The sequence below is a fragment of the Ceratocystis lukuohia genome (assembly GCF_044167205.1).
Source record: "Ceratocystis lukuohia strain C4212 chromosome Unknown Supercontig4_pilon, whole genome shotgun sequence".
Taxonomy (NCBI): domain Eukaryota; kingdom Fungi; phylum Ascomycota; class Sordariomycetes; order Microascales; family Ceratocystidaceae; genus Ceratocystis; species Ceratocystis lukuohia.
In genome coordinates this window covers 1,306,988-1,333,594 of record NW_027263523.1, presented here as the reverse complement: position 1 = coordinate 1,333,594, position 26,607 = coordinate 1,306,988, and the positions used below count along the sequence as shown (strand labels likewise).

The window sequence follows — 26,607 nt, the reverse complement described above, 5'->3', positions numbered from 1 at the left end:
CCTCGCAAACTTTGCAATGGATCGCTCTCCTAACGATTACCCGCAGCAATCTCGTAAGTGGCTCAGTTTACTAACCAAGAGGAACAACAGTGGAAACAACCATTGTGTACACCACGCTCATCGTAGCTAACATTACCTCCCGCCTACAAAGCTACCGACTACAACAGCATGTATAGTGGACAGCAGCACTCCTCACAGCCTGGCCAGCAATCCACACCACAGCCCAGCCACCAGCAGCCAAGTCAAACCCCCGTAGCTCAAACTAGCCAGCTTCCTCACCACGCAAGTGCGGGCCGTTTCTCTGACATGGCGGGTGGACGCTATACTCCTGGTGCGATTGCTAGCCCTCAGCACATGGCAATGAGCCATTCCCAGACCAGCACCTGTAAGTACTGCTAGTCTATTTCCTCTCCAAGCTGCTGTACCAGTCATTGTATTCTGCCTTGACTTTCGGTTTCTCTCTCGCTATGAAATTGGAGCTTAGCATACTGACAGTCTTATAGCATCGCTTAACACCAATGGCACTGGCTACTACTCCAATACCCCCCAATGCCTATCCCGCCCAGCCATCCAACTACACCACTGGAACATCTCATTATGGCGCCGAGCTTGCAAACCATTCCTATGGTGCTACGCCGGCCTACCGGTCGCCCACAGAGTGGAATGGCTACCCCCACTCCAACATCGCTCCGACAAGTGCTTTTGCCCCCCAAACAGGCGCTGTCACGACCCCGCGCAGCCATGTACACAACAGTCACTCAACAACACACTCGCACATCCATCCAAGCCAGGTATGCTAGCTAGTTCTTGCAAACGCTCCAAATCTGCGGCGAGTAGCGTCTCTAATTCTCTTCTTAAAAACAGTACTCTTTTGTTAGCATTCCTGGATCGACTCAACATAAGCGTCCCCGTCGCCGCTATGAAGAAATTGAGCGCATGTACAAATGCAACTTCGAGAACAAATGTGAAAAGGCTTATGGTACGCTGAACCATCTCAACGCCCATGTGACGATGCAGGGCCATGGACCCAAGCGCACTCCTGAAGGTATGTCGCCCGCAAAACTGGAGCTTAAAAACTCGTGCCTTGGGCTACAATGTAACTAACAATCTCTTCTAGAGTTCAAAGAAATCCGCAAGATCTGGAAGGCTCGCAAAAAGGAGCAGGAGGCTCGCCGCAAAAACCAAGAAGAAAACCGTGGCCAGTCAGATAGTGCTACTCCTCCTGATATGGCAGGCCCTTCTTCTGCCTACTCCTCGCGCCCTTCGACAATGCAGATGCCTCTTCCTCAGATTCCGGCCAGCAATTTTGTGTCTCAGTATCCGCCTCCTCCTTCGAGCACCAACCAGAGCAGTCTACCTGATTACTCCAACGGCCACAGCTACCCATACCCGCAGTACTCGTTCCCCCACCCTAACCCGGATGGAAGTAACGATAATGGAAGCGGCCCGGCTTCAGACCAGGCAGGTACCAACGGCTCGGCTCACGGACACTCCCATTACTAGGACCCGAAGGGACTGGAGACTTGAACTTGTTTGATGTTGCCTTGGTTTTTATTTTGCTCTTGGTTCTGACTTGGACTTTTTGGCTGCTTATTCTTTTTTTCCTCTTTTTCCTCTTTTTCTTTTTTCTTTTTATTTTTTTTTCCCTTTTCCTTTTTTCTTTCTTTCTTTATCCGTCTACCATTACTGGGCTTGCTTTTATTGGGGCAACTAGGCTACAGTTGCAGTACAAGGCTGTCTCACGACTTGTTTCTCACTTTTCATTTCATCTTTTATCTTGTTCCCTTTGTCGTCTGGGTTCATATTTTCTCCTCTTCATGAAGAGACGGTCGGTGGCTTCTTGGTTTTTGTTTCACGCCTTTTTTATACTTTTCTGACTTTACGCATTGTTATTGTTTCGGTTGGGTTATACATGTTAGGGCGCTCATCTATGGAAGCTGGAGTTTTCTAGGAACGGCGGTATATTTTGCTGTTGCACGTGGCGATCCAGATCAAATGGGTTATGTTTGGTGGCTTTTGTTTTTTTTTGTTGCTTGTATTCCTTCCCTCTTTTATTTTTCTCTAACTACAGGTGTATAGCTAGTGTTATACCAGAGCCGTACATTCTATGTCCGGAGCTGGAGCTCATGGAGTCTTCCATGCTTTGGATAACTCTTTCTAGACATCCCTAGGAATCGTTCCGTTCTGTTATATTTTTATTGATGCTTTTGGCTGCGTGGAGGACGATATGAAAACTATCGTTACTCTCTAGCCTATTTATTTTTAAAAAAATCTCTTTTTAAGCCTTTGGTGCTGACAAGATGTTGCTAGATGAGCTTTTCGTGGTGCTACATGATAATATAGGTGTGCCTGCAGACTACACCTGTGCATGTATAATCTGCTGTAATATACTCACAGGGCTTTGACTCGGTGATCTGTGCTTGGCTATCTATTGACGCTAATGCAGGTCGCCCGATGATCGAGGATCGGGGGGATTTTAGAAGTCTGCAAGATAGCTGTATGGAAAAGTATATATGGTATGTTTATATTTTTACTGGTGTACGACTTGTTTCTTCTGGTTTTTGCGTAGTTGGTAGCACCAACTGACACTGGCAGCCCAACCGAGGAACGAGAGAACTACACAGAAAGAACGTCGCATTGCCAAGTCAATTCTGTGGTCACACAAAAGCCGACGATGGTTTGGTTGCACAGCAGGAGGTCTCTGTTTATTTTCGCGATAGTTAAAATACAGGCTTTTTCACTATACCCGGCATTTTCTTTTTTTTTAAGGCCAAGACACGGTAACACGAGAAACCTGTCACTTGATATATCTTCTCACAGCCTAAACTTGTCACGACTTAGCTATGTTGCCAGTCATCAAGCTTGGCTGCAAATCGTATACTCATACTATGAGAACAAAGTGGCTATCGCGCGTTAGACTACACGCTACTTACCTGTAGGCCCTGCTGCTAGCGATAGTTTAGAGACATCATACTTCCTACGTTGTAGCTTGTTACTTTTCATGGGTCTAATCAACTTGTAGACAAGTGTACTGGAGTTTAGAACACATACACAAGTTGGTCGGTCCTACTGTCTAAAAAGTGACAACAAGAGCGCAAAAAAAGGGTTCTCTAAGAGAACAGAAGCCACCATAAAAGCAAAGAGAAGGTAGAGAAAGGAAAAGAGGGGGAGGGGGGAGGGGGGAGAGGGGAAGTCCTCGGACTCTCTTTCGCTCTTTCGTCTCTCTCCACTTCCAAAGTTCCCGTCTTCCCCTTTCCCCTATTTGCTTTCCTTTTCAGCTACAACTCTTTTTCTTGAAGAACAGGATGCGCCCTTTGGAGAAGAGAAGAGGGGGAAACACAGGTGACAGGGAAAGGTTAGCAAAGGCCTGATCTGAGTTCTGGCATCTCCGAGCCACACCCATAAGCGAGGCGTCAGTATCTAGCTCTTCTCCCATACGCCTCAACTTGGCTCACGCCCAAGTCACTCTTTGCCGCTTTATTTGCTGATAAATAGCGATAGAGCTTTGATTTATGAAACGGCTGCCTCGCTTGTCCATGTTGCCTCCGTGAATCTGAAGGAGTTGCAACAAAAGGAGAGCTGGACCCCTTCCTTATCGACAGATAAGAATCACCTAAAAGTCTAGAACCACGAAGGAGGGGGGACAAGGCTGGGTGATTCTCAGCAGTTTTTGCTGTTCTTGGAATAGCTCCGTGGAGGTTTCTGTTGCTGGTGAAGGCGATTCCGGGGAAGGATGGGTCAGGCGCCGGATCCGGAATGGCTCGGCCCACCAAACACTGTACAAGACACGCCATCTTTTCGTAGCTGGTACGTGAGCTAGCTAACTAGTGGGGTTAGTGGGCTTTTGCAGCCAGGCTAATCAGACTCTCGGCACATGATCTAACTAGAAGAGATAAAAGCCTACAAGGAACAGGTTCATGAGGGAAAACAGGCTGCAAAATAGCCAACAGGTACCGATCTAGAGCTGCGACACTGTACGGAAAACAGGCGTGGGAAGGAGGAGAAGGAGGGGGGGGGGAGGGGTGCTGGTCTAGCAGAGGCTTAGTGAAAAATTATAAACATTTCAAAACATGAGGGATAAGGGGGGCAAGAGGGGCGTGGGGGAAAACGGGCCGAGGCCGGCTCAGCCGAGGCGCAAAGGCGAATGTTGGTGGAAGATAAGGTGTGCTCACGAAAATTGGGTGAGCGTCGGGTATGCCTTGAGAAGAAGACAGACAGGTGAGTGGTGGTATGGCAGATGGGGGGACAGGTCTGGATTGGTACTTTTTTGCATCCCCGCATTTTGCGATCTACTTCTCCTAGCCTGTCCCGCGCATCGTCTGCCGTTAAGAGCAGGATTACCCGGGTCCAAAGCTTCCTTGCTTGCTAGTGGTAGGCCCAGTCGGACGTCATGTCAACCAACACCAAGACCAGGTCCCCAAGCATCGAACACAAAGGAAAGAGTGAGACTGTCCCTCGTTTTAGCCTTTTGCTTCTCTCTAGCGAGCTCAACTAAAAAAAAATCTCATTCAACCGCGTTGACAGGCTTGGATTATGGTTGCGCACTACTTTAGAAACGGGTTTCTGTGAGAACTTCCTAGACCCTAGTCGTGAGGATTATGGCTTAGCTGGTTGTGCGCCCAGACAGAAAAGACAATACAATGAATAGCTTTTGGCCCGGGCTCAGCTAGGGCAAGATCACTGGCGTGGAGAGTGGATGAACGGTAGTAGTAGATGGACGGGCACGAGAGAGCCAAACTAGGGTTAGTCTGATGGCAACATCCTGAAGACACTTTAGATGAGTGCTAAAAAGCAGCCAAAATATAAAGTGCACAGACTGGGAAACGGACACTAAAACATGCCGATGTTGAATGCTCTAGATGGAGTTCCAAGTAGCTGACCTAGGAACAAAGACAAGGGCAGGGGATAGGATTAGATTATATGCTTTTTTGGCTTAACGGGCTTCTTTTAGCCAACCTGCTGTAGGCTACGCTGCCTTGTGCAATAATGTCAAGAGAGCCTGAAGAAAACCATAGGGGTATTTGCGGCTGTGAATGCATGGTAGGAACACTCTGATTATCTAAGGCCAAGAGTGTGAAAATTATGTGCACCAAAGGAAGAAGTGACGTCTGAGCAGATCACGTGACACGGCGTTTACTGTAGCATTGTGGGTCCATCAAGCTGCCGTCAAGCTCCCCATGGCCAAATCATCACGAAACATTAGCAAACGGTGATGTGCACTTCATTTTATTAGCCTCACATCACTGGTGCGAGCAGATTTCTGGTATCAATAACCGCCTCGTTTTGCCCAGCGGCACCTCCTTTTATTCTGATCCTTCCCTAGTCTTATTTCTTCCCTGTTTTCTTTTGGATTGGTCTACTACAAACTGCATCGTCCCTAGAACTGCAGTAATGTCTGAACAACGATCCTAGCATTATCGCTCTTTATCAACGACCTACACGCGTACACGCGCCAAACTAGTGAGATTGTCATGCAACCCCCCCCCCCCCTGCAGTTTCTGCCTCTTGTTTCGGTGCTCTAACCTGACGTAGAGGGACTCCTCATATCTGTTCCGTCGACGTCGTCTTGCCCATACTTCCCTTGACAGCTGCACATCGCTGGCGTCTGCTGCCCCATCTCATATCTCTGTGTGTGCCACTGGCACGATTCCATTTGGGCTTCTTCGTCTACATATAATATCTGATTCGTCGGAACTCTCAGCCTCATCCTCGGAGCACTCCTCACAGCCTCAAACAACCCCATCTGTGCCTTTCCGTCAGCACTCGGTTGACCCACAGGCCTGCAAGCAAACTCCGGGACTTCGCTTTCTAAGCGCCATCCCTACCTCCGGAGAAATGACCAACGACACAGCCATTCTATCTGGGATGCCAGGCCAGGCGCTCCTAGGTTTCGATGCTCTATCTTTTACAGCACGGAAATTTCAGGGCTTTAGAAATATAACACCCGGGACACATCTTTTATGGACGTCGGAGACTGACAAGGCTATGCGCAGTGCTGTTTGGATAATAAGTATGGGCGCTGGTCAAACCCATGTGGTACAATGGGATGGCTACAACGAAGTCTTAACCCAGCCTCTTGCTGCCGAGATTCTTGCACAAAAACAGGCACTGGAAACTAGTGAAACAAAGGATACAGATCTATTTGACTGCGAAAACCCTCCTAATCAGGCCGGAAGCAACTCGACTACTAATGCTGACGCTGGTGGCCTTTGGAGTCGACTCACTGCCTGCGTCTCTCCAGCTGTGCTGAACCGTATCTTAGTATGCTCTTCTGACTTGTGGTTTTGTCATACTACGGACCGTGTCAGAGGTTCTCTAATGCTACCTTCCGAAGTTGCCCTTAATAGCACTCTTTCCAGCGCAACTAACGCCACCACTACAGAACAGGAGCTTGTTTTTACCTTTGGCCCTGGGGAACGAACTTTCGGTGTCGGCCTTGTTGGGGCAGCCCGGACTGAAGCTGCTGTTGACTCGACAGCCCACATTTTAGACAAGATTTCGCAGCTCTCTAATGAAGCGGATCTTGTGGGTGAAATGCAGTTCGCTTTTTTGGTGGGTATGCACCTGGGTAACGAGAGTTGCCTTCAAGAGTGGTGGCACATGGTGTTGCGGCTCTTCTTCCGTGCATACAGGCTAGCAGAAGTGCGGCCACGGCTGACAGTGCTGTTCCTTGACACTTTCGCTGCCCAAATCAAGTATGACAGTGCCTTTTTGGAAGAGAGTATTTTTGACCATGCGAGCAGCAACACTAAGGACTTGCGGCTGTGCATTACGGTCTACGGCCGCCGGATCAGCGAGAGTTTAGAGCCATTGGCATCTTCGTCCTCCGATGCCGCAGCAGTTCTCGCAGCGTTTCAAAAACTAGAGGATGAATTAAGAGAAATAGGATGGGATGTCTCTGGCGACTATTTGAGGTCAGGTCAAGCTATGCTTGAGGATGGAGAGATGGTTGATTTGGACGTGGACGATTTTGAGGACGAAGATGAAAGAGGAGAGTTTGCTGCTGTAGTGGTGGACCTGGACGAAGAAGGCAGACAAAGGGACCTAGTATCATGGGGTTAGCAGCCCAGTTGTGGCTTGACTGGCAAAAGCAGACCTAGGTCAAAACAAAAGAGATTGTTGTGTCTTTTGTCTAGATCTACCGTTCCAAAGGAAGAAAAAGCCAAACAAGTTGAGAATAGCCAACGTTGCCGTCGTGGTTTCGGCAGCCTGGGAAAGCTGGTGTGTGCAAGTTACCATAACGAAAAGAATACACTGCCGGTGTAAATCAAAATAACTTACACAATGGAAGAGGCTTAAGGAGCGGAGCATTGTTAGCGGAGGCTCTATTGGACATTGGGTGGATGAAGCTCCCGGAACGACCAAAAAGAAAACATACAACACTGGGGATTCTCATGTGGTCACCCACCATAATACTGGTCCAGCGCTTTGTAGGTTAACTAGGGGAGAGCGGACGGGATCCCGTGCTTTCTACAAGCTATGGTCGTATGTGGAATGGTACGGGAGCTACTGAGTGCTATAGGGAGGATGTATATGTTTTAGACTACCATGATAGTGTTTGGCTTGCCTCGTTCTACGTTAAATGGCCATCAGAGGATAGGCATTTAGTATGCTAAGCTTTGCGTAACATAAGCGAGTCTTGCGTATGTAGTAATAAAGAGATCAGATTATTAGCATGATTAAGCATATAAATCTTACGGACATCTCAATCGCAGCTGGCGTGGTTGATCGCCATGTGGCTAGGCTACATTTACTCAAATGGACTTGCTACAGATCTCATTGAAGATGTCAAGCAACATCGATTCAATGATGCCCTGATACTGATTTAGGGCATGTAGAATGAGCTGTGAGAGCCACAGAAATGCTGTACCTGGTGGATTCCATGGGCCTTGGTGGCCTGTAAAAGGTTTCCATGGAAAGATATCCTCGCTGTTATCGAGTGTGGAGTTGCGCGAGTCGTAGAAGATGTGAAGACTAACTCTAGTAGCCATTTGTCTATAAAAATCGGCTATTATGGGCCTTATACCCTTGATTGGTCTTGTTCCTATAGCTTTAAATGATTCACTATTTCCCCTACAAGATGAGCAAAGATACAAACCCTATGTTATCTTGTTGTATTTCTAGCTGATCATGGTGTCAGTGGCTTTAGGTAACTAGAGAATATTAGTCTCTGTATTATGCTGGCAGTATCCTGCATCATGCATTACTACTATCACTGGATCGCATAAAAATGTCGCTATAATGGTATATTGATTAACCCTAGGGCGGCCTATGCGAAGCATGGTGTTGAGGTATTACGGTGAAATTCATGGCAGTAGAGGTTCTTCGAGGTGACAGCCACGTTGCTATTGATGACTTCAAGTCGTTTTATCAATCTTGGCTTTGTTATGTAAACTAGAGAAGGCATTGAAAACAGTGGAGGTAGATAGGGAAGCGGATGTGGGTTAGTAACAATGCCCGGCCCGGACAGATTGTGTCTGGAGATATGGCCGGATTTCTGGTTACACTGGCTGCTATCAAGCCGGATAGGTTTGCATCACTAAGCCCAAGTGATATTGTTTGTATTATTTAACGTTTACTTGCTGTATGTATGTATGTACTATTTAGCGTCTACCTACCAGTTTTCCCGGCGCCCAAGTGATATGTACTAAGCTTCTGCATCCAAGCCGTGTTCATGGCTGTGCAATTAATTGCATGAATGGAGGTCATGAAAAGATAACGAAGATAAAAAAAAACACATACAACACTGGGGATTCCCACGTGGTCACCCACCGTAGTACTAGTCCAGCGCTTTGTAGGTTAACTAGGGGAGAGCGGACGGGATCCCGTGCTTTCTACAAGCTATGATCGTATGTTGGCAATTTTGGGCATATCGAGTCTTTTCATGGGCGTTTTGACAATGCAATTGGAGACAAAAAGAATACATACATACAACACCGAGGATTCGCATGTGGTCACCCACCATACTACTGGTTCGGCGCTCTATGGCTTGACTAAGGGGGAGCAGACGGGACCCCGTATTTTCCATAGGCTATGGTCGTATGTCCGTCAAATACAGGCATTATGAGAGTTTAAAAGGCCTAAATTTTGAGCCTAAAAGGTATCCCCTATATTTAGATGGATTTGCTACGTGACAACATACGACGTATCTTATACACTGCCCTATTTCTCACCCTTTTTTCCTCTTTTTTTCTTTCTTTTTAGGCTCACTGCAACCAATTACGTTACTAAGAACGAAGCCTATAGGGGGTGCTGTGTTGACAACCTGTTGTTAAAAGACAACGTCATCGCCTTTGTCCGTTACACGCTTTAATACTGCACTGCAGAAAATCCAGACCATTCGTTCGTGTATTTTTGTTGTGTCGGAAGCCTTATTTTCCTTATTAAGATTCCATCTGCATCATACTCATCACTTCGACGGCCCCCCCTCATCAACTCATCGCATACCGACATCCAGGTTCTTGTCGCCGTTTTTTTTTCATCATTTGAATCTCGTTTCATTCATTTCACTTGGGGATCTATTATCCCAGCTTCTCCTTATTCGTCCCGCGTTAATTGGTCGATACCACGTCCTTGATTCTGCTTCTTCGACCTCAATCGCCCCTGCAATTGTCTAGCTCCTTTCTATATCTCTATACTGTTCCAATCATAAGCACTACATTGTCAAATCGAAAACATGAGGCTGCCGACCCGCGAATCCAGCCTTCTCCTACTCCTGTTGCCTTCATTGGCGGCCGGAGTCGCGCTTACCGACACGAAGGCTTCAAACAAAGAGCTGGGAAGCAGCAACGAGCTTCCTGCCGTCGGTTCTCTTGCCGAAACTACGTCTACCGGACTTGCCAACTCTCCAGCAACCGATAGCACCAAGACTGCTACCTCGATCGATGAAAAAGGTCCTGTTGATGGAAAGGACGGCAAGCCACACAACGGCCCCTGGGTCGAGACCACTGACAGCAAAAAGGAGAAGGAGGCTGGCGCCGTCAAGAAGCCCACCACCGAAACCCCCAGCAACACCGTTATCGATGGGAAGAAGATCCCCGAGTCCAATGATGGCGTAATGGATGACAAGAACCGTGAGGCTCCCAAGACCGGCACTACTGGAAACGATGGCGGTGTCTCCGAGAAGGATAAGGCGCGTAAGCAGGAGGAGGGCAAGACGGGAGAGAAGGCCAAGGGCAATCCCGAAACTCCCAAGGAAGCACCCCCTCTGCCTCATAGCGAAGAAGAGAAGATTCTTCAAGATTCCGGCCAAACTGTTGAGAAAACACCTGCTACCAAGGGTGGCGTCATCAATGACAACACTGGGCTTGAGGTAAGGACTAATATTCTGTCTACCATCACCTGAACAACGAGGGCAACCCCTTTTAACACTATGAAAATCTACAGGTTCCTGGCGATCTCCCCGAAAAAGTCCACGATAAACCCAATCCCGTTCCCGAGTCGGCGCATAAAGACCATCTCGACATATCCAAATCAACCCTAGGAGGCGCGACTGATACCTCGCCGGCATCTAGCGGCTCGTTCCACTCCTTCGTGCTTTCCTTTACCATGATCATGTTTGCCGAGATTGGTGACAAGACGTTCCTGGTTGCTGCTCTAATGGCCATGAAACACGATCGTGTAGTCGTGTTCAGTGCTGCGTTTAGTGCCCTGCTTGTCATGACTGTCCTTTCTGCCGTGCTAGGCCATACAGTCCCCGTTATTCTGCCTAAGAAGCTCACCGCGTTCCTTGCCTCTATGCTGTTCTTTGTCTTTGGCGCTAGACTACTGCGTGAGGGCATGGCCATGAGCCAGGATGAGGGTGTAAGCGAGGAGCTGCATGAGGTTGAGCGCGAGTTGGCCGAGAAAGAAAAGGGTGGGTCTCTGGCAGCTATGGAAATGGGCCTGGGCAACCGCAAGGGTCGCTTCAATAGCTCTGGCAACACGTCCAATCGTAGACGCCCCAAGACTGTCTTCACTGGACTGAGCAATCTCATGAATCTGTTCCTCAGTCCGGCTTGGATCCAGACTTTTATCATGACCTTCCTAGGGGAGTGGGGCGATCGTTCCCAGATTGCTACTGTTGCCATGGCTGCTGGTCCCGACTATTGGTACGTGACTGTTGGCGCGTTGGCTGGACACTTCCTGTGCACTTCGATCGCGGTTCTTGGCGGCCGCGCTATCGCCGGCAAGGTCAGCATGAAAGTTGGTAAGTATTGCAATTTCCCCGGTATGAGTTGCGGACAATGGGCTGCAAGCTAACATGCACATTTAGTGACTATTGGTGGCGCGATTTCATTCTTGCTATTTGGCATCGTTTACCTGTACGAGGCCATGTCCTCCTAAACAAGTTAACCTCCATTTAATACGGGGAATCAAGTTTATCATATCTCACGCGCCTCACTCAACTCCAGGCGCGTCTGTTCCTTGATTTTACCTTGAGCAGCACTACCCGTGCGACATCACGATATCCACTCCTTTATATAGCTGCTGTCATTGGCTGCAACATTTTTTTGCTCATTGTCTAATTTAGACTTATGTCTGACGCTCACCACCTTGAATATTTCTTTTCATGTTCTAGCTTCCTCCTTCTCCTTTCTCTTTCTCCTCCTACCTCTTTGTATGATGTCTTTTTCTATGTTTCACATGCTTCTTCTCAAACAGAGCCACCCCCGTCTCGCCCTGCGACTTGGAATTCCTCTGTGAGTAAGCCCGGGCCATTTTTTTCATTCCTTTCTCTCCTTTCCTTTTGCCTTTCATTGTTCGTATATTTCACCCCGTGACATGGGGCAAATGCATGTGGCTGTCCCAATTGTTGGGCTTGTGAGGCTATCAAAGGCATATCATCGTATCTGCAGGTTTTGGCGTTGTTGAGGACTGGTGATGGTAATGGTGATTTTGGGGGGGAGGAGGGGGACGTCATGGCTTGTTTTGTATTTGTTTCTTTCTTCTAAGCATTTTTTTTTGGCTAATGTGCCATTGTATAAAGTCTCTGTATACCAAAATCCCTTGTGCATCAACATGAAGGATAGTATATGCCATATAATACTGCAAACTTCCACATGTTGAAACGATTGGATGATCAACGCAAGCATAAGCTTTGATTAAGAGACAATGCGCCAAAAATAACCATAGTACTGGGCCCACTAATCACGAATCACAAATATCATACTCTCTCCACTTAAAAGTTGTGCGATAGAGAACCACTTCTTGTAGAAAAAAACCCACAAGAAAACGAATATGGTCACGTGAATGAATGGTCCAAATCGGGGCAAGCTCCCACTTTGTGCGGTGGGCTAGCCCTAGGATTTTTCTCTGGCCAAACTCGCCCACCTATGCTTCGACTGGCACCCGCATCTAATACTGGCCCGCTCAACTATTGCGAAAACCTCCTTTGCCGTTAGGGAAGATAATCACAATTTACCGCCAAAATGAGTACGTTTACTATCGCCGCTCCCCTCACTGTTTAAATCGAATGAACCGAAGAAAAAGACCGACAATTTCATTCGACACAACTGCCATTCGTCACATTGTGATGATGGGTGGTTGAACCGAAGGAAGAAACCACCAAAGATCGTTTACTGACTTGCTCATTTTTTCTACCTTATAGCGAAGGGTACCTCTAGCTTTGGCAAGCGCCACAACAAGTCGCACGTTCTGTGCCGCCGCTGCGGTTTGTCTACCTCCTAATCTTCTCTCTTCAACACGACGCTTCGAATAGGCCGACTTTCATAAACGACGACACCAAACGAAAGCTATTTCGCAGCGTCTATTGATGGTCTCGAGAACTCTAGTATTGACGAAAAGTTCGCAACATTTTAGGTCGCCGCTCTATGCACGTTCAGAAGCACACCTGCTCCTCGTGCGGCTACCCTGCTGCCAAGACCCGGAAGTGTATGTCGAATCCAATCCATTTCAACATCTCCAGTGTCAATAGTCGAATTTCCAGAGCAAACGCCAACAAAATCTGTTGGATTGAAACGAAATTGAAGAAAGCCCTATTATCACAATGCATATAAAGACGCCAATGCCAACATCTTGCCGGGATTCCTTTCTCGAAAAAAAAAAGCAAGCAATGTAACCGCCGATATTACATACATCCAACGAATTAACCCGGACGGAAAAGCTTATTCTTCAAAACACGATTTTATCTCTGCTCTGGAATTCGACTGTTTGACTCTAAGACTGGCCCTCACAAATCCGTCTCACTTGTAACAACAAACTAACATTGCTGCCACAGACAACTGGAGTGACAAGGGCAAGCGGAGAAAGACTACCGGTACTGGCCGCATGCGCTACCTGAAGGACGTCTCCCGGCGGTTCAAGAATGGCTTCCAGGTTGGTGCCCCCAAGGGTGCCCGCGGCCCCGCTGCCGCCGAGGCGTAAAGCAATCTGTGATTCCCGAATAGAAGCCCCCTTGAAGACAAAAAATTTCCATGAAGAACGAACCGAAGAACCTATCAAAAAAAAAGAATGATAAGACCATCTGCTTGTCTTCCTGTATTGAGCACTGCTCTTCCTGTCTATTTCGTAAAACAAGGTTGTCTTTTCACGTGGTGTTTTATTTTGCTGTAAGAGTAGTACCGCCGGTGAATATGTCACGAAAACATCAGGATTGGATTAAGGTAGGGGAAGGCAGTAGTAGATGCCGTTGAGATGGACGTTTGAATACTAAAATGGGGGGGTTGTGTTGGAGTGGATGTGGATGTCAACGATATTGGGGGCTAGCCTCATGGGCCTAATATACAAGCGTCGCTATCCTACAGCGTAATCATGACACGGGCACTCAACATCAATTCCATAATACCCTCTCTCACTGCCCCCTCTCAAATACCCTCACACCGCCATCGCCCGATACATAGTAGAGATACTCATGTTCTTCAGTGTTTCTTTCATCATGATCCTGGCCACCACGGGTGATTCTCATGACACCGCTAACATCGCGGGCAACTCCTGTGTCTAGCATGCGCAGACTAATAACCGTATCAGCCTGGTGGGCTAGATCTAGCGCAAGCCCAGCATGGTTGCGTTCCAGCGCTGTGTTCTGCTCGGCAATGAGAGCAGAATCAGCGGCAACGGTGAGGATTGTAGAGTGCACGTTCTACCGCAGGGTTAGTGGCAGTAGGGGAGAGGTCGGGGGACTCAGTGAGGAAAGCTAGATCCAAGCTATGAAGCTTGCTACGTACCTCTCGGAGCGACAGCAAGGCGTTCTGCAGCTCGGTCGCTGAGCCTTCGGTCGCTGCAAGGAGAAAGTCTATCTGGTCTATGATTAGGACTATATTTTTTCCTGGCCCAGCTAATGATGCAACAGCGGCTTGAATCTCGCCCTGTATGTCTGTAAGTTTCGAGGAAGTCAGGGTCACTCTGCCCTTGGTAGCAGGCATAGTAGGTGGTGAATTGGGGTTGGTGGAAGATGCGAATAAGCTAGTCAGGCCATCCACAAAGACAAAATTGCCTTCTCGACAGTGCCGCGATAGATCTACGCCCTACAGAAGGGATTATAGTAGACAGGGAAAGTCTTGTCAGTAAAGAATAGCTACTCTATCGTGGCTGTTCTACCCGTCATTCTCGCACCGAGGTACAGCCAACATACCAATTTTCCCGAGCATTCGCTCCAAAAAGCAAAGTCCCGCATGAAGCTGACAAGGACCACGGCCGCACACCCATCGCTAGCATCTGCGTCATCGTTGGCCTTTCCACGTGCGGGCAGCAGGCTTTGCAGATACCGTACTACTAGCCAATTAGAGGTGGCACTGAGCACATTGGTCAGAAGGGTTAGGGAACTCTCATCTGAGAGCGACAGGTACGGCGTGAGTAGGTAGGGGATTGCACGGGATGCCATGACTGAGAGTGGGAGGCACAGGTGGAATTGCGCGATTGTGCTTATGACGGAGTTGTGAGTTGCAGAGTGGTGATGGCTCTCATCTGGTGAGAGGACTAGCAGGATCTTCACGCACTGTGTGGGTGCTACTCTGTGTGAAAGACATGGTGGCGGAGGTTATCTAGAAACAGTGCATTTCACGTATAGACACTGTACATAATTTCTGAGGTGACTGAATCAACATGAGCGGAATCTCCTCTTCTGCCAACTTTCTCTTCATCTGAAGCTCATAGGAGTTGAAGAAGAGCTCCCTCTAGCGGCTGATCCCCCGAATAGCATCCATTTTTGCGAAGAGGCGAAAACTCCGTGCTACACTGAAAAGTCCGCCTTCGGACTTTCTCCAAGAGTAATTGCTACTATTGGCAAAAGATTAATGCAGAGTTTGACAGCTAGCACATAAGCTTTGCTTAATGTCTCGGTGTAATGAAGACGCGAGATAAGCCGCAGTACGAAGGAAGGGAAGTACAAGCGTACAAAGGGCTCAACAAGAGAAGCGTCGTAGGGGACAGCAGAGATCTCGGGCATTCGGAATTAGTGGACCGCCGACCTTGGGTGTGATGGGACGATCTCGATAAAGTATCTGGAGGTAAGTCTCTGGGAAAATGGTAAGAAAAAGGGCAGAAAAGATGCAGGGAAGAAGGGAGGAAAGAGAAAAGAGACGACACCGGATAACACCAAAGCTCTCCGTGACAGTGTGCTGTTAATATGGTCCAAGAAGGACGGGTTGCGCTTTACTGGCGGCGAGCTGAAACTTATATATATATATATATAAAGACTAGACTCTACCTCCCACTTGACCATCTTCACTCGCTCCACCACACTCTGGCTTTTCAACGCTCAAATTCCCATCTACGCACGAAAAATGCTTTGGAAACCTGCTCCCAAGTCCTGCTCATGCAGTTCACGATCATCTTCGGTCTCTAGCTCTGGGCGTGTGCGCAATCCTGGCAAGCGTATTGCACAAGTGGCCAGACTCAAGGCAGAGTGCGTAACGCAGTACAAACAAGCACACTCGCAAGACTGGGCCGAGGTCGAGCGGCACATGCGAATGTGCAACATTGAAAACTGTAAGTGTTCTGGCCTCCGGCTGGTTACCAAGAGACCAATGGTTTTAACTCAGTCTATGACCATCATTGCAGACACCATATTCCATGAAGCGTCGACGAATCTTGTATTTGCCTCTTTCAACTATACTGGCTATGACTTCGCTGGGGACATGGAAAGGCTGGCAGAAAACAGCCGTGTGAAAGAATGGCGCACCATGGTAGAACAATGGCAGGAACACCCATCTGAGGGCCAGCCGGTGGCCGACAGCTCAGAGTTGGATTTGGGCATTGAGAAAGAAAGCAGCGTATCGTGCAGCGTTCCCGGCCTTGGGGGCACGTGGAGGCTAGTGGAGGAGATTGCAGGGATGAGCTAAAGATATGCAATATGCAATATATTTAAGTACAACGCGTTGCAGCAAACCCCGCTGCCCTACCAGTTAAACGCCTCCTCAAAGAACTCCGTCTGAGTGTATCCTCGTGCTATAGCTTTCACTACAGCTGCTCTGGCATCGTCAGCCATAACCCCCGGCCCACACGCCACAACGGCTAGTCGACCCGCTCCTACACCAGCCACCGTCTCCTGAACTTCCATATCCACGGCTGGCCTTCCACGGAACAGAGTCACGCCAGGCGGGGTCGCGGCGTGGCAAACTTCGCCAGAAGTTACATAGATGTCCAGGCTAAGCCCATCTACGCTACCCCCGAGAGATGAAAGGAGGCGGGCTAGATCTCGCTCGATTACGTCCGAGACGAAGGCTGGCTCGCGTACTGCCCAGACGACGCGTACAGAGCGTTTTGCTGCAAGTAGATGTGTTAGATAGGACAATGGAACAGCGATGCCACTGCCACCGACGATAAAGAGCGACGTGGTAAAATCGCCCAATGGTATGCTGTGGCCGTAAGGCCCTTCAATCAATATGCGCATCTTCCGGGGGCCTTGGAGAGCACTAGCCTTCAAGCGCTCTGTGAAGCCCCCGTATGGCCGGATGAGGAAGAGGATCTCAGTGGGCTTTTTACAAGGCTTCGGGGTGTCCAGTAGCGGTGCCGTGCAGTCTTCGTAGCAAGAAGCCTCGCCAGGGGCAAAAGAAATAGTAGCCACGGTGAAGGGGTGACTCTCCCAGAAGCAACGGCTATTCAGAGCGTATATGTAGTAGAAGGTCCCTGGCTTTGGCCGATAAAGACTATTCCTGCAGGACACACTAAGAAGGAGGATGTTGGCACTTTGCGAGTAAGAGACACAGGCATGCGTTGACCAGAAGCACGGGTTAAAGGCCAGAATACGCATCGTGCGTCCGAGACGATCACCGGCCCAGACAAGACTGCAGAGCCAGAAGACGCTGTTGATGCGGTCCTTGAAGATGGTCAAATGACTATATATTCATGTAAGTAAGAAGTCGCGAGAGAATGTGAAGCCAACAAGCGGGATACTCACCCCCACATACACACGAGGATTACAGCTGACAAAACAATATGCAGCACAAGGAATGTCTCATACATATTGCGACGCACCCAGTAGAGCGAGGCAACGAGGACTAAACACATCCCAATAGTGGCCTAGACGGGCAAAGAGTGTTAGTGAAACTAAGACGGGGAGGATGAGGGGGCGTCTTACGATCTCGCCAGTCCACCAGAAAAACTGGCTGCAGAAAAAGAAGAAATAGGGCCATCCGCCGTCTAGAGCATCGTTAGTTAGCGAGATGGGAGAGAAGGAGAAAGAGACAGAGGAAAGACGAGGCATCAACCCATACCTATAAAAACAAGCACAGTGTATCCAACCGAATGAATGACTGCCTGCGCTGTAGCCACGCGTGCCACCCACCGATGGAAGTTGTTATACGTTCCAAAGTCCCAGCCTGTCAGCCATAACAGCAGGTTATTCCGCAGACCAAAGACCCAGACCAGCGGGAAGTTGGCATATGAGACGAACCCAGAGCGATCAGAGAGATAGCGCCACAGTTGCTTCTGCCGGGTGGGAAAGCTATTACAGGGCGCTAGTTAGTATGGGGATATATACCGCCGTGAAGAACAGGGGAGGGGGAGGGAATCCAGAAGGGAAGAGGAAGGAGAGAGGTATGGGAAAGGCAGAGAGAGCAATCCAGCCTTACTATATATTTTTGTCCGTAAAGTAGTACCCCTGCACCGTCACCCACACATTCAAGGCCACAAAGATCGCCAATGCTACGCTTTGTGCCCGAGGAGGGACGGTGTACCAGCCAAATGGCTGTGCCTTTCGATATCCGAACACTGCAGGAAGCAGAATGAAACGACGTAGCCATGATGCCGGGCCAGCCGGTTGTGGCACAAAGGCAATATCGTCAACTGTCTCATCACCAGGGGTTTTTGGGTGTGGGTGAGACAGGCGCCGGGTTAGTGCGTTGCCAAAGAGACGATACCCAGTGCCCATGCATATCACAGCGATCCAGTACATGAATACAAGGGCACTGGAAGTCAAGGAAAGGTTAGCAGGGCTCAAGAGAAGAGGGGAAGAGGGGAAAGAAAGTAGACTTGCGTGTAGAGTCTATGGTATTTCTCAACGTAGGCTACTGATATCTAGGAGACATACACACATTAGTTCTTCTTTAGCCCCGCTAGTTCTATTAGCTCTGCGTCGCTCACCTCGGTCATATAGCCTCTCTCAAAAAAATCAGCATCTGGAATGACCACCTCACCCCAAACACTGCCCTGTTGGTATGCAACTCGCCGCACAGGGCCGGCTACGAGCTCAACTCTCCCGAAGCCAGTGAAACCATGTTTTACGCACGTTCGATTAACTTCGTAGAGACCTGTGTCACGGACATGCGGAGAACAGTACTCGTGGGCGCATCGGAGGAGAGCCTTACGTGCAAGAGTATTGACACAAGGGCCAGAGCTTCCCTGGATGTAAATGTCGTCGTCCGTGTATGTGTTGGGACTGTTGTCTCTGAACCCATCCCCGTGCATATACCTATGCTGGAGCTGGGGCTGGAGCTGGAGCTGCTCTTTTTCTATGGCCGGGGAAAAGGATACATAGTGCAGCGCAATCCGACACCCGCCAAAGCACGCGGCTCTATTCTGATCGATTCTCACTACTGCCTGTGGTGCTAGCTCGGTCGCCTGTGCTTGAGCTGAGGCTGCCGCTGTGCCGGCGAAGAGACCACCGAGCAGGGACACTGCAGTGGCCACGCTTGGCAGGGAAGGGGGGCGCATGACCACGGTGTGGTTATGGCGGGCTGGGTTTAGTGCGTGCTGCCTATGGTCTTTAATTGTGTAATTAGCCAAGCTTCAAGCAGCGAGATGGTGAACTTTGAGATATAATATTTGGGGACCAAAAGCAGCAGATCCAGGGCAAACGACAGGTGCAGAAAAAAGAAAAGGACGCAGAGCACGCCTCTAGTGCGGTGGTGCAATTCAGCGACGAACGATGGGATGGAACGTTATCTTATCAGATCATCTATACTACACCCTACCACACCACACCCTAAGCAGGTGTGATAACCCTATCACTTACAAGATTAGTAATCACTCTCTTACACCAAATTCCATTTCCTACCAGGAGCATGGCCCTGTTATTTCTTGTCACAGCTCTTCTGCATCGACCACCCATCGCCATTTTCAGGGTCAGCCAGCTTCCCTCTTATAAATAATAAGAATCACCTTCTTCACACAGCTAAGCCAGAAAAAGAAGAAAAGCTTCGTCCCCCAGGGCTCATGCTTCATCAAATATTTCTTCTTCCACGCCTCAAGATTTCAAGCAACGGGCTTGTGCGAGAAAGCAAAGAGAACAAAGCTTGGACATGCTGGATATCATGGCTTTTTGGGGCCTACTAAAAAAAGGGCGAGCTTTATTGCTTTTGTAGTGGGCGGCTGGTTTTGGGGAAGAAGGAGGAGACTGGGGTATGGAAGAGGGAAGGGTTAAATATGTAAGCAGGACTTAGACGTGTGTTTATTTATAGATATAAAATCTTTGCTATATTCCTTTTATGCCCTTTTTTTTAACACCTTTCAACGTCTGTTATAAACATTTTGTTTTGGCAGCATGAACTGACAGGATGGCATTGTTTTTTTCTTGTTTTTTAGGATGTTTATTTCGGTACATGTATTGGCGTGAGGACCACTTTTGGCTTAATGGTTGTTTCGGCATAGGGACCGATCTTGGTCATGATGCTTGCTTTAGAGTCTTTGGGATCTTTATATTAACTGGACTTGGACTCTCTTGTTCTCATCAAAGCTTCTATCCTGTTGTCCTTTCTCTTCCTTGTACACCTACATATTAAAGGGTTTTCTCTTGCCTCAGTCTACAAAGAGTTTTCTCTCTCTTTCTTACACACCACCATCGTCTTGATCTCGTCACCTCTTCTCCTCTCTTCTCTCTCTGGTTCTAGCTTCTGCACTAAGCACGATCAGATTCTCTCCTCCGCGTCTCACTAAACGACCAATACTCTTGAAGACAAGCCTGGGGACTGAGACTGAAAACACGAAGATAAGGGCTCTCTTTTTCTTCCCCCTCTTTCCCTCCTCATCCATACAGTCTCAATGGACAACTCACAAGCACAAGACCGTTTTGCCTTCCGTCTGCCCGACTGGAAGCCGCCGTTTACTAGAAAAAAGTCGGATGAGAGCACCTCAGAAAAGCAGAGCAATAAATCTTCATCGTGGCGCCTTGGCATTCTGAACCCGCCTAGCAACGTTGACGTCCCTGGTAAGGAGGCCCTACTCTAGCGTTATCTCATACGCTCACCCGCCCCCCAACACAGACTTGTAGCTAACATTTTCTCCCATTAGGATCTGTCCAAATATTTTCCTCTGAAGGCTCTACTCTCCCCCCTTCTGCTGCTCCCCAAAATCCCCTCTCGTCCCGGCCCACCAGTCAAGATGGCCGTCCAACAACCTCATCTTCAACAGCCTCCAGCTCACTACCACCCCTCAAATACACAACTGATGGCACCATCATTCTTAATCCTCAGCCGGAAGATAATATCAATGACCCGCTCAACTGGCCCTCATGGCGCCGTGAAACAGCCTTATTAGCACTAGGCTTTTTCTGCATGGTTGGCGGTGGCATGACCCCTATATTAGCTGCTGGGTTTGGCGAGATGGCTGTTGAATATGACATCGACATGGAGAGTGCCGCATTAACAACAGGACTGTTCATGATGGGTCTGGGCATCGGGTCCGTTATAGCCTCGCCCACAGCCATCCTATACGGCAAGCGGCCGGTCTACCTTGCTGGCGCTTTGCTCTTTATCATCACGTCTATATGGGCTGCGGTCTCGCCTAACTACTCGTCACTGATTTTTGCACGCATCTTTCAGGGTATCGCTGCAAGCCCCGTCGAGTGCCTGCCAGCCTCAACCATTACTGACATCTTCTTCCTGCATGAGCGTGCCTACCGCATTGGCATCTACATGCTGATGCTGCTGGGCGGCAACAATCTTCTCCCACTAGTCAGTGCTGTCATCATGCACAACACGGATTGGAGTTGGGTCTTTTGGATAGCCGCTATGGCTGGAGCCGTGAGCTTTATGCTGCTATTTTTTCTGGTTCCTGAAACTTTCTGGAACCGCTTGACACCCGAGCAGCGTGCCAACAAAAAGGCGGTGTTGAGAGCTACCTCTATCAAGACTCTGTCGTCGTATGCGCGCGCAAGCTCCGAGGCAGCTCCTACACCACAGCGGGCCCAGACTGCCAATACTATCACCGTTGTCAACGACTCCAGCAGTCCCCAGCAGCGTCCCCGCATTGTCTCGCACTCTGCGCCGGCCTCAATGCCTGGCTCTGTGTATGACTCGGGTTCTGAGTCTGACTCGCTCTCTGTGCCGACACCGGCTGCTACTGTTGATGGCCATGATAACGCAGGGAACAAATCCAACCGGAACTCTCGCGTGACGTTTGCCGTGCCCGAGAGACCCGTCCGCCCGCGTACTTTTACGGCGCCTGAGAACGGTCGATTGGACACTGTTATTCATGATGAAGGGTCTGCTAATGCTACGCCATCCATCATGTCACAGTGGCATCAGTGGCAGACAGCCAACCAGCCGCAGGCACAGTCTCAGCCACCGCCACAGCCACAGCCCGCTATACAGCCCTTCCGCCGCACGCCATCCTATGACATCGAGTCGCTGTGCAGCAACAGTAACAGCAGCAGCAGTGGCAACAGTACTAGCAGCAACACCAGCCTGTCGGCGCCCTACACCGACAAGCTTCGGGCACGGTCAGAGCTACGCTTTTCGCAGAGACTCAAGCCGTGGAATGGCCGCTTGGTACACCAGCCGTGGTGGAAAGTCATGATTCGGCCGTTTGTGCTATACGCCTACCCAGCCGTGGCTTGGTCGTCGATTGTGCATGCTTGCTCGATCGGCTGGCTGATTGTGATCTCGGAGCTTCTGGCCATGATCTACCGCTCATCCAAGTACTATAACTTCAACACGGCCCAGACCGGACTCGTTTATCTTTCGCCATTTGTCGGTGCTATAGCTGGTACAGCCGTAGCCGGACGGATCAGCGACTTTGTGGCCCGGTCTATGACGCGTCGCAATGGTGGCCTGTACGAGCCCGAGTTCCGACTAATCATGGCCTTGCCCATCACTGTGACTACTGTCATAGGCCTGATTGGCTTTGGCTGGGCGGCCCAGGAGCGTGACAACTTTATGGTGCCCACCTTCTTCCTCAGTGTGATTTCATTTGGCTGCTCCCTAGGTTCGACCACGGCGACTACTTTCACCGTTGACTCGTACGAGCAGTATGCTGGCGAGGCCTTGGTGACGCTCAGCTTTAGCAAGAACATCTTCCATGGATTGGTGTTTAGTCTGTTTGTCACGGACTGGCTCTCGGATGATGGCCCAAAGAAGATGTTTGTGTGGATTGGCGTAATCCAGTTGTTGGTGATGTCGCTGTCGATCCCAATGTACATGTTTGGCAAGCGGGCACGGATGTGGACGGCGAGAAAGGGGCTAGCAGAGAAGCTGTAGGCAGGGTGTTTGTATGTGTGCCTGTGCCCCGGCAAATGAAGAGTGTCCATTCATGTGCCATAGGCGGAATTGTTTGCATATTGCGGAGGCGGGCCTGTTTGCATGTGTATATCCTTCTTTCATTTTGTTTTTTTTTCTTCCCTAATTGTTTTAGCGATGTTAGCCGGAGTTTTTCGTTATGTATAGTCTTGGGCCGCTGACTTTCCGCCATATTGGATGTCTTTTTTGGCTGACGTACGTTTTCATATTCCAAGTCTTCATAATTCATCACCATGTCATTTACAATATTTCCACCTCGCTCTTTTACATCACAGTATATGTCTCACTACTAGGCTTGCCTGGTATCTGCCTCACCCTCTAATACACGTGCTAGGATCGCCTCGCTAGCCCTGTACCATCTCCCTCGCTCTTCCAAGTCATCCTCCACCCCGCCGAGAGCTGCTTCTTTGCGTCTCCGCGCTTCTCGTGCTGCTGCTGTTGAGGTGGTCTTCTTGGCATCAAGGGGGGCGATTTCGGCCTTGAGTCGTTCTAGCTCCTTTTTCTTGCGAGGCACACGCGCTCGCAATTGCTCAAGTTCACGGTCCAAAGGGCCCATCTGCGCCTTTCTTTCCTCGACCAGCTCCAGCGTACGACCAAGCGGCAACGCAAGCTCAAGGTTGCCGTTAGCCTGCTTGGCCATTTCCTCCCGCTCGTGGCGTAGGCTTTTTAGGCTCTCCTCCACCAGCGCAATCTCCTGTGGCAAGTCCTTCAGCTTCGCTGTATCGATCTGGACCTGTGCCGTGCGCCGGCTTAGATCGCGTGCTCGTTCCTCTAAATCAGCCACCAAAGCAGCCACCTCAAGCTTAAGTGCTTTCAGCGCTGCCTTGGCTGCCAGGTTTTCCTTTTCCAGCTCCACATTCTCCAACGGTGTAACAATGAGTGGCGGGTCACCAACAATGGCACGGATGAACTTTTCTTTAGTTACCTGCTCGACGTACGAAAACCGCAGCTTAGAGAACAACTCACGGTAGTGCGCGAGGTCAGCCTCAAGACTTGATGGGGTCGGTGCGTCAAGCGAGGTTGAAGATGCATCGGAGCGACGGTTGGAAGAAGAGGTTGAGGCCGAGGCGGTGATTGGCTCGCTGAGTTTGAGGATAGAGAGGCTTTGGTTTTGCAGCTGTTCGAGCTCGTGTAGAATTTCAGGGTCCATGGTCATAACGGTATCGTTGGCGGTTGAAAAAAAGAATGAAGTACCGTTAGAGATATCGTCTATCTTTGAGCGTTTGCATGGGGTCAAAGACTTGCCTGCCGCCAGGGCTTGATGTTTACTTTCGCGCAAGGGAAGGTGCGATGTTATCTAATCTTATCTTATCTCTTATCGTGGCCTTGCCTTCATCCTCATTAGGCGCTTCTTGCTCACCTTTGAGCCCAATCTTTCACTGATGTCACCACTAATTGACCACCAGAAACTTGTCGAACCTGATGCTCGCTAATTTTGTTTTTTTATCTTCACCTCGCTTGCCCGCGCCCGACAGACATAACCCCGCGGTAAAATTTGAGTCCAACCTCAACTTTTTGCATATCCGTCATGTCCAAGACACCCTCCAACTCGAACCGCCTCCTTCTTAGTGATGACTATATTGCCGAGCTCCTAGTTCAAGATGCGGCAGATTATGCGCTGCGGTACTCGGCGCATGGGCTTGATGCCCTAAAGACAGAAAAGTCGTAGGCTACGCCTTGCTTAAAGAGCGCAACAAGCCTACTTGTCAGCTTCTAACGCTTCATTCTCCATCTAGGTCTTCCTCTCAACCGAAACCAAATACGCGTTTTCTTCGCAACATTATAAAAGCCACTGATTCACACAATGCCGCCCTTCTCGCCAAAGAAGCGGCTGAATCCCGTGCTCATCTCCACAGACTTGATTCTCCATCAGACGACTCCCGGCACCGATCGAGTCCCAAATCCCGGGACGTTTGTCGACGGCAGTTTAGCGAAATAAATGCCATCCTAGGCAATCAAGGAACAAGCCGCTCCGCAAAGAACATGGAAAGCAGTCGGTCCTCCCGGTCAGATAGCAAGAGTATTGACAATAAGCAAAAAGACCCCGAGTCGGCATCAGACTGTAATAAACGAAGTCGTAGCAGAGATAAGCGCCGAGACCATGACCGTGGCATCAAAGACATTCAGGAATCACAGAAGCGCCGGCGCTACCGTTCGTTGTCGCCAGAACGAGACCAGGGCCGAGGTCGACAATGTGGTAGTGATGACAAAATCCGTAGAGACCATAGAACCCGCAAAGACAAGGACCATCGGTCCCCTCATCGGTCATCCGGGCATTCGCGGTCTCACCGCCATCGAGGAGATGCCGAAAATCCCCCCTCTCGCTCATCTCAGAGACGTCGCCGGTCTTCTTCACGTTCAAAAAGCCCCCAATCTTCTTCCCGCTCCCGACAGTCCCGCCGGCAGCGATCTCCAATGTCTCGCCCTTCCAACAGCTCCGCTACCTACAGCAAGCCAATGGAAGAGCCGGCAAATGGAAGCTCAGAAGATGATAGCGAAGACGACTATGGGCCACTGCCACAGTCTTCAGCAAAGCTGCAATCCCGGCCCCGCGGACGTGGCGCAATATCTGAGGCTTCAGGCATAGACAGCCGCTTTGCAGCTGACTATAACCCGCGGACAGACACGTCTAGCGATGTCCGAATTAACACACAAACTTTAGCCAAGACAGCAGCTGCTACTACTACCCCAGAAACAGACATATGGGCTCAGGCTACCAATCTCTACAGAGAGCGCCAAAAGATGAGAGTCCTTCAAGAAACCCATGAGGCTGAAATGATTGCAAGCGTCAAATGGAAGAAGCACGGCGAAAAGAGGGAGTGGGACGTGGGCAAGGACAAGGAGCAGGAGCAGGAGTAGGAGCAAGGCAGCGAAAACATAGCATGATGCAAACGAAACAAGGCTATACTGACGAGAACTAAATCCATATTTTGCGGCAGGCTTAGAAATAAAATACGGAAATCCTAAAGCGTCTTTTTCTGCTACTGGTATTAATTCATGCATCACAACAATGAGGATGAGGCTGAGAAGCCAAGCAAGGGCATGAAGACGTCTGGATGCGGCGCGCCAGAACTCAGGGTTAGTTGTGTCAAAACAGGCCTGTTAGTAGGAAGGATAGTAACATAAAACACAACTTAGGGTTACGGGGTACGGAAGGATCAAGGGACGGGTAATAATCGCTCGCCAAACTGCATGCTCTTTCTAGCCTGTTTCACTCTCCACATTGAAAGAGAAGTCAGGAATGAGCAGAATTTAGAATGACGTTCACTCCTGAACATTGCACTGCCTGCAATATGCGCATAGGAGTGAAAAATAAAGCATGGGTAAGCGGAGGTAGGGGAGAAGAGGGAGTGATGAGTGAACGGGGAAGAGGGCGAACAAAGCGGAGGGGGGGGGGGGGGGGAGCAAAGGTAAGGACAGGGAGATCGCCTAGCAAGCGACCACTACATATGCACCAGTAGAGAGAGATATAGACAGGGGTCCGAGGTCAAGAAGGGTTGCTCCTTCTGTAGACACTTTATGAAAAAAGAAGGTGAACGCAAAAGAGCCCAAGGAGGTCAAGGCACACATGCACCAAGACATACATTACGTGCCGCCTGTACAAGAAACTGGGAAGTTGCAACAGGACTGGTTCAGGTTTTATGGCAACTACCTCAAGCTTGTTTCTCGAGTCTAGGCATAGAATAGAACGGCAATTGCCTTTTTTTCTTTCTAT

General features: G+C 49.4%; 9 protein-coding genes across 9 annotated transcripts; 6 read left to right on the top strand and 3 right to left on the bottom strand.

Annotated features, from left to right (window-relative positions):
• Window positions 1-518: 518 nt before the first annotated feature.
• On the top strand, window positions 519-1,503 carry HOO65_040365 (putative transcriptional regulator; the record flags this gene model as incomplete). Its single annotated transcript, XM_071002955.1, has 3 exons — window positions 519-791; window positions 865-1,045; window positions 1,118-1,503. 3 exons carry the CDS (start codon window positions 519-521, stop codon window positions 1,501-1,503), a joined length of 840 nt encoding a protein of 279 aa, XP_070859208.1.
• A 4,332-nt stretch (window positions 1,504-5,835) lies between these two features.
• HOO65_040364 (AAR2 protein) lies at window positions 5,836-7,062 on the top strand (the record flags this gene model as incomplete). The annotated part of the gene is made up of 1 exon (XM_071000645.1): window positions 5,836-7,062. One exon carries the CDS (start codon window positions 5,836-5,838, stop codon window positions 7,060-7,062), a length of 1,227 nt encoding a protein of 408 aa, XP_070859207.1.
• Window positions 7,063-9,676: 2,614 nt separating this feature from the next.
• On the top strand, window positions 9,677-11,325 carry HOO65_040363 (GCR1-dependent translation factor 1; the record flags this gene model as incomplete). Its single annotated transcript, XM_071002756.1, has 3 exons — window positions 9,677-10,312; window positions 10,387-11,188; window positions 11,255-11,325. The coding sequence occupies 3 exons, from the start codon at window positions 9,677-9,679 to the stop codon at window positions 11,323-11,325; spliced, it is 1,509 nt and encodes a 502-aa protein (XP_070859206.1).
• Window positions 11,326-13,792: 2,467 nt separating this feature from the next.
• On the bottom strand, window positions 13,793-14,821 carry HOO65_040362 (Elongator complex protein 6; the record flags this gene model as incomplete). Its single annotated transcript, XM_071002939.1, has 3 exons — window positions 13,793-14,080; window positions 14,166-14,465; window positions 14,573-14,821. The coding sequence occupies 3 exons, from the start codon at window positions 14,819-14,821 to the stop codon at window positions 13,793-13,795; spliced, it is 837 nt and encodes a 278-aa protein (XP_070859205.1).
• A 901-nt stretch (window positions 14,822-15,722) lies between these two features.
• Window positions 15,723-16,280, top strand: HOO65_040361 (uncharacterized protein; the record flags this gene model as incomplete). Its single annotated transcript, XM_071003041.1, has 2 exons — window positions 15,723-15,927; window positions 16,000-16,280. The coding sequence occupies 2 exons, from the start codon at window positions 15,723-15,725 to the stop codon at window positions 16,278-16,280; spliced, it is 486 nt and encodes a 161-aa protein (XP_070859204.1).
• Window positions 16,281-16,336: 56 nt separating this feature from the next.
• Window positions 16,337-19,092, bottom strand: HOO65_040360 (ferric reductase like transmembrane component; the record flags this gene model as incomplete). The annotated part of the gene is made up of 6 exons (XM_071002584.1): window positions 16,337-17,276; window positions 17,339-17,460; window positions 17,519-17,580; window positions 17,655-17,884; window positions 18,057-18,424; window positions 18,523-19,092. 6 exons carry the CDS (start codon window positions 19,090-19,092, stop codon window positions 16,337-16,339), a joined length of 2,292 nt encoding a protein of 763 aa, XP_070859203.1.
• Window positions 19,093-20,418: 1,326 nt separating this feature from the next.
• HOO65_040359 (MFS1 family protein) lies at window positions 20,419-22,853 on the top strand (the record flags this gene model as incomplete). Its single annotated transcript, XM_071002615.1, has 2 exons — window positions 20,419-20,584; window positions 20,668-22,853. 2 exons carry the CDS (start codon window positions 20,419-20,421, stop codon window positions 22,851-22,853), a joined length of 2,352 nt encoding a protein of 783 aa, XP_070859202.1.
• A 328-nt stretch (window positions 22,854-23,181) lies between these two features.
• On the bottom strand, window positions 23,182-24,048 carry HOO65_040358 (putative 60s ribosomal protein l37 protein; the record flags this gene model as incomplete). The annotated part of the gene is made up of 1 exon (XM_071000644.1): window positions 23,182-24,048. One exon carries the CDS (start codon window positions 24,046-24,048, stop codon window positions 23,182-23,184), a length of 867 nt encoding a protein of 288 aa, XP_070859201.1.
• A 372-nt stretch (window positions 24,049-24,420) lies between these two features.
• Window positions 24,421-25,751, top strand: HOO65_040357 (pre-mRNA-splicing factor 38B; the record flags this gene model as incomplete). Its single annotated transcript, XM_071002843.1, has 2 exons — window positions 24,421-24,557; window positions 24,629-25,751. 2 exons carry the CDS (start codon window positions 24,421-24,423, stop codon window positions 25,749-25,751), a joined length of 1,260 nt encoding a protein of 419 aa, XP_070859200.1.
• Between the last annotated feature and the right edge of the window lie 856 nt (window positions 25,752-26,607).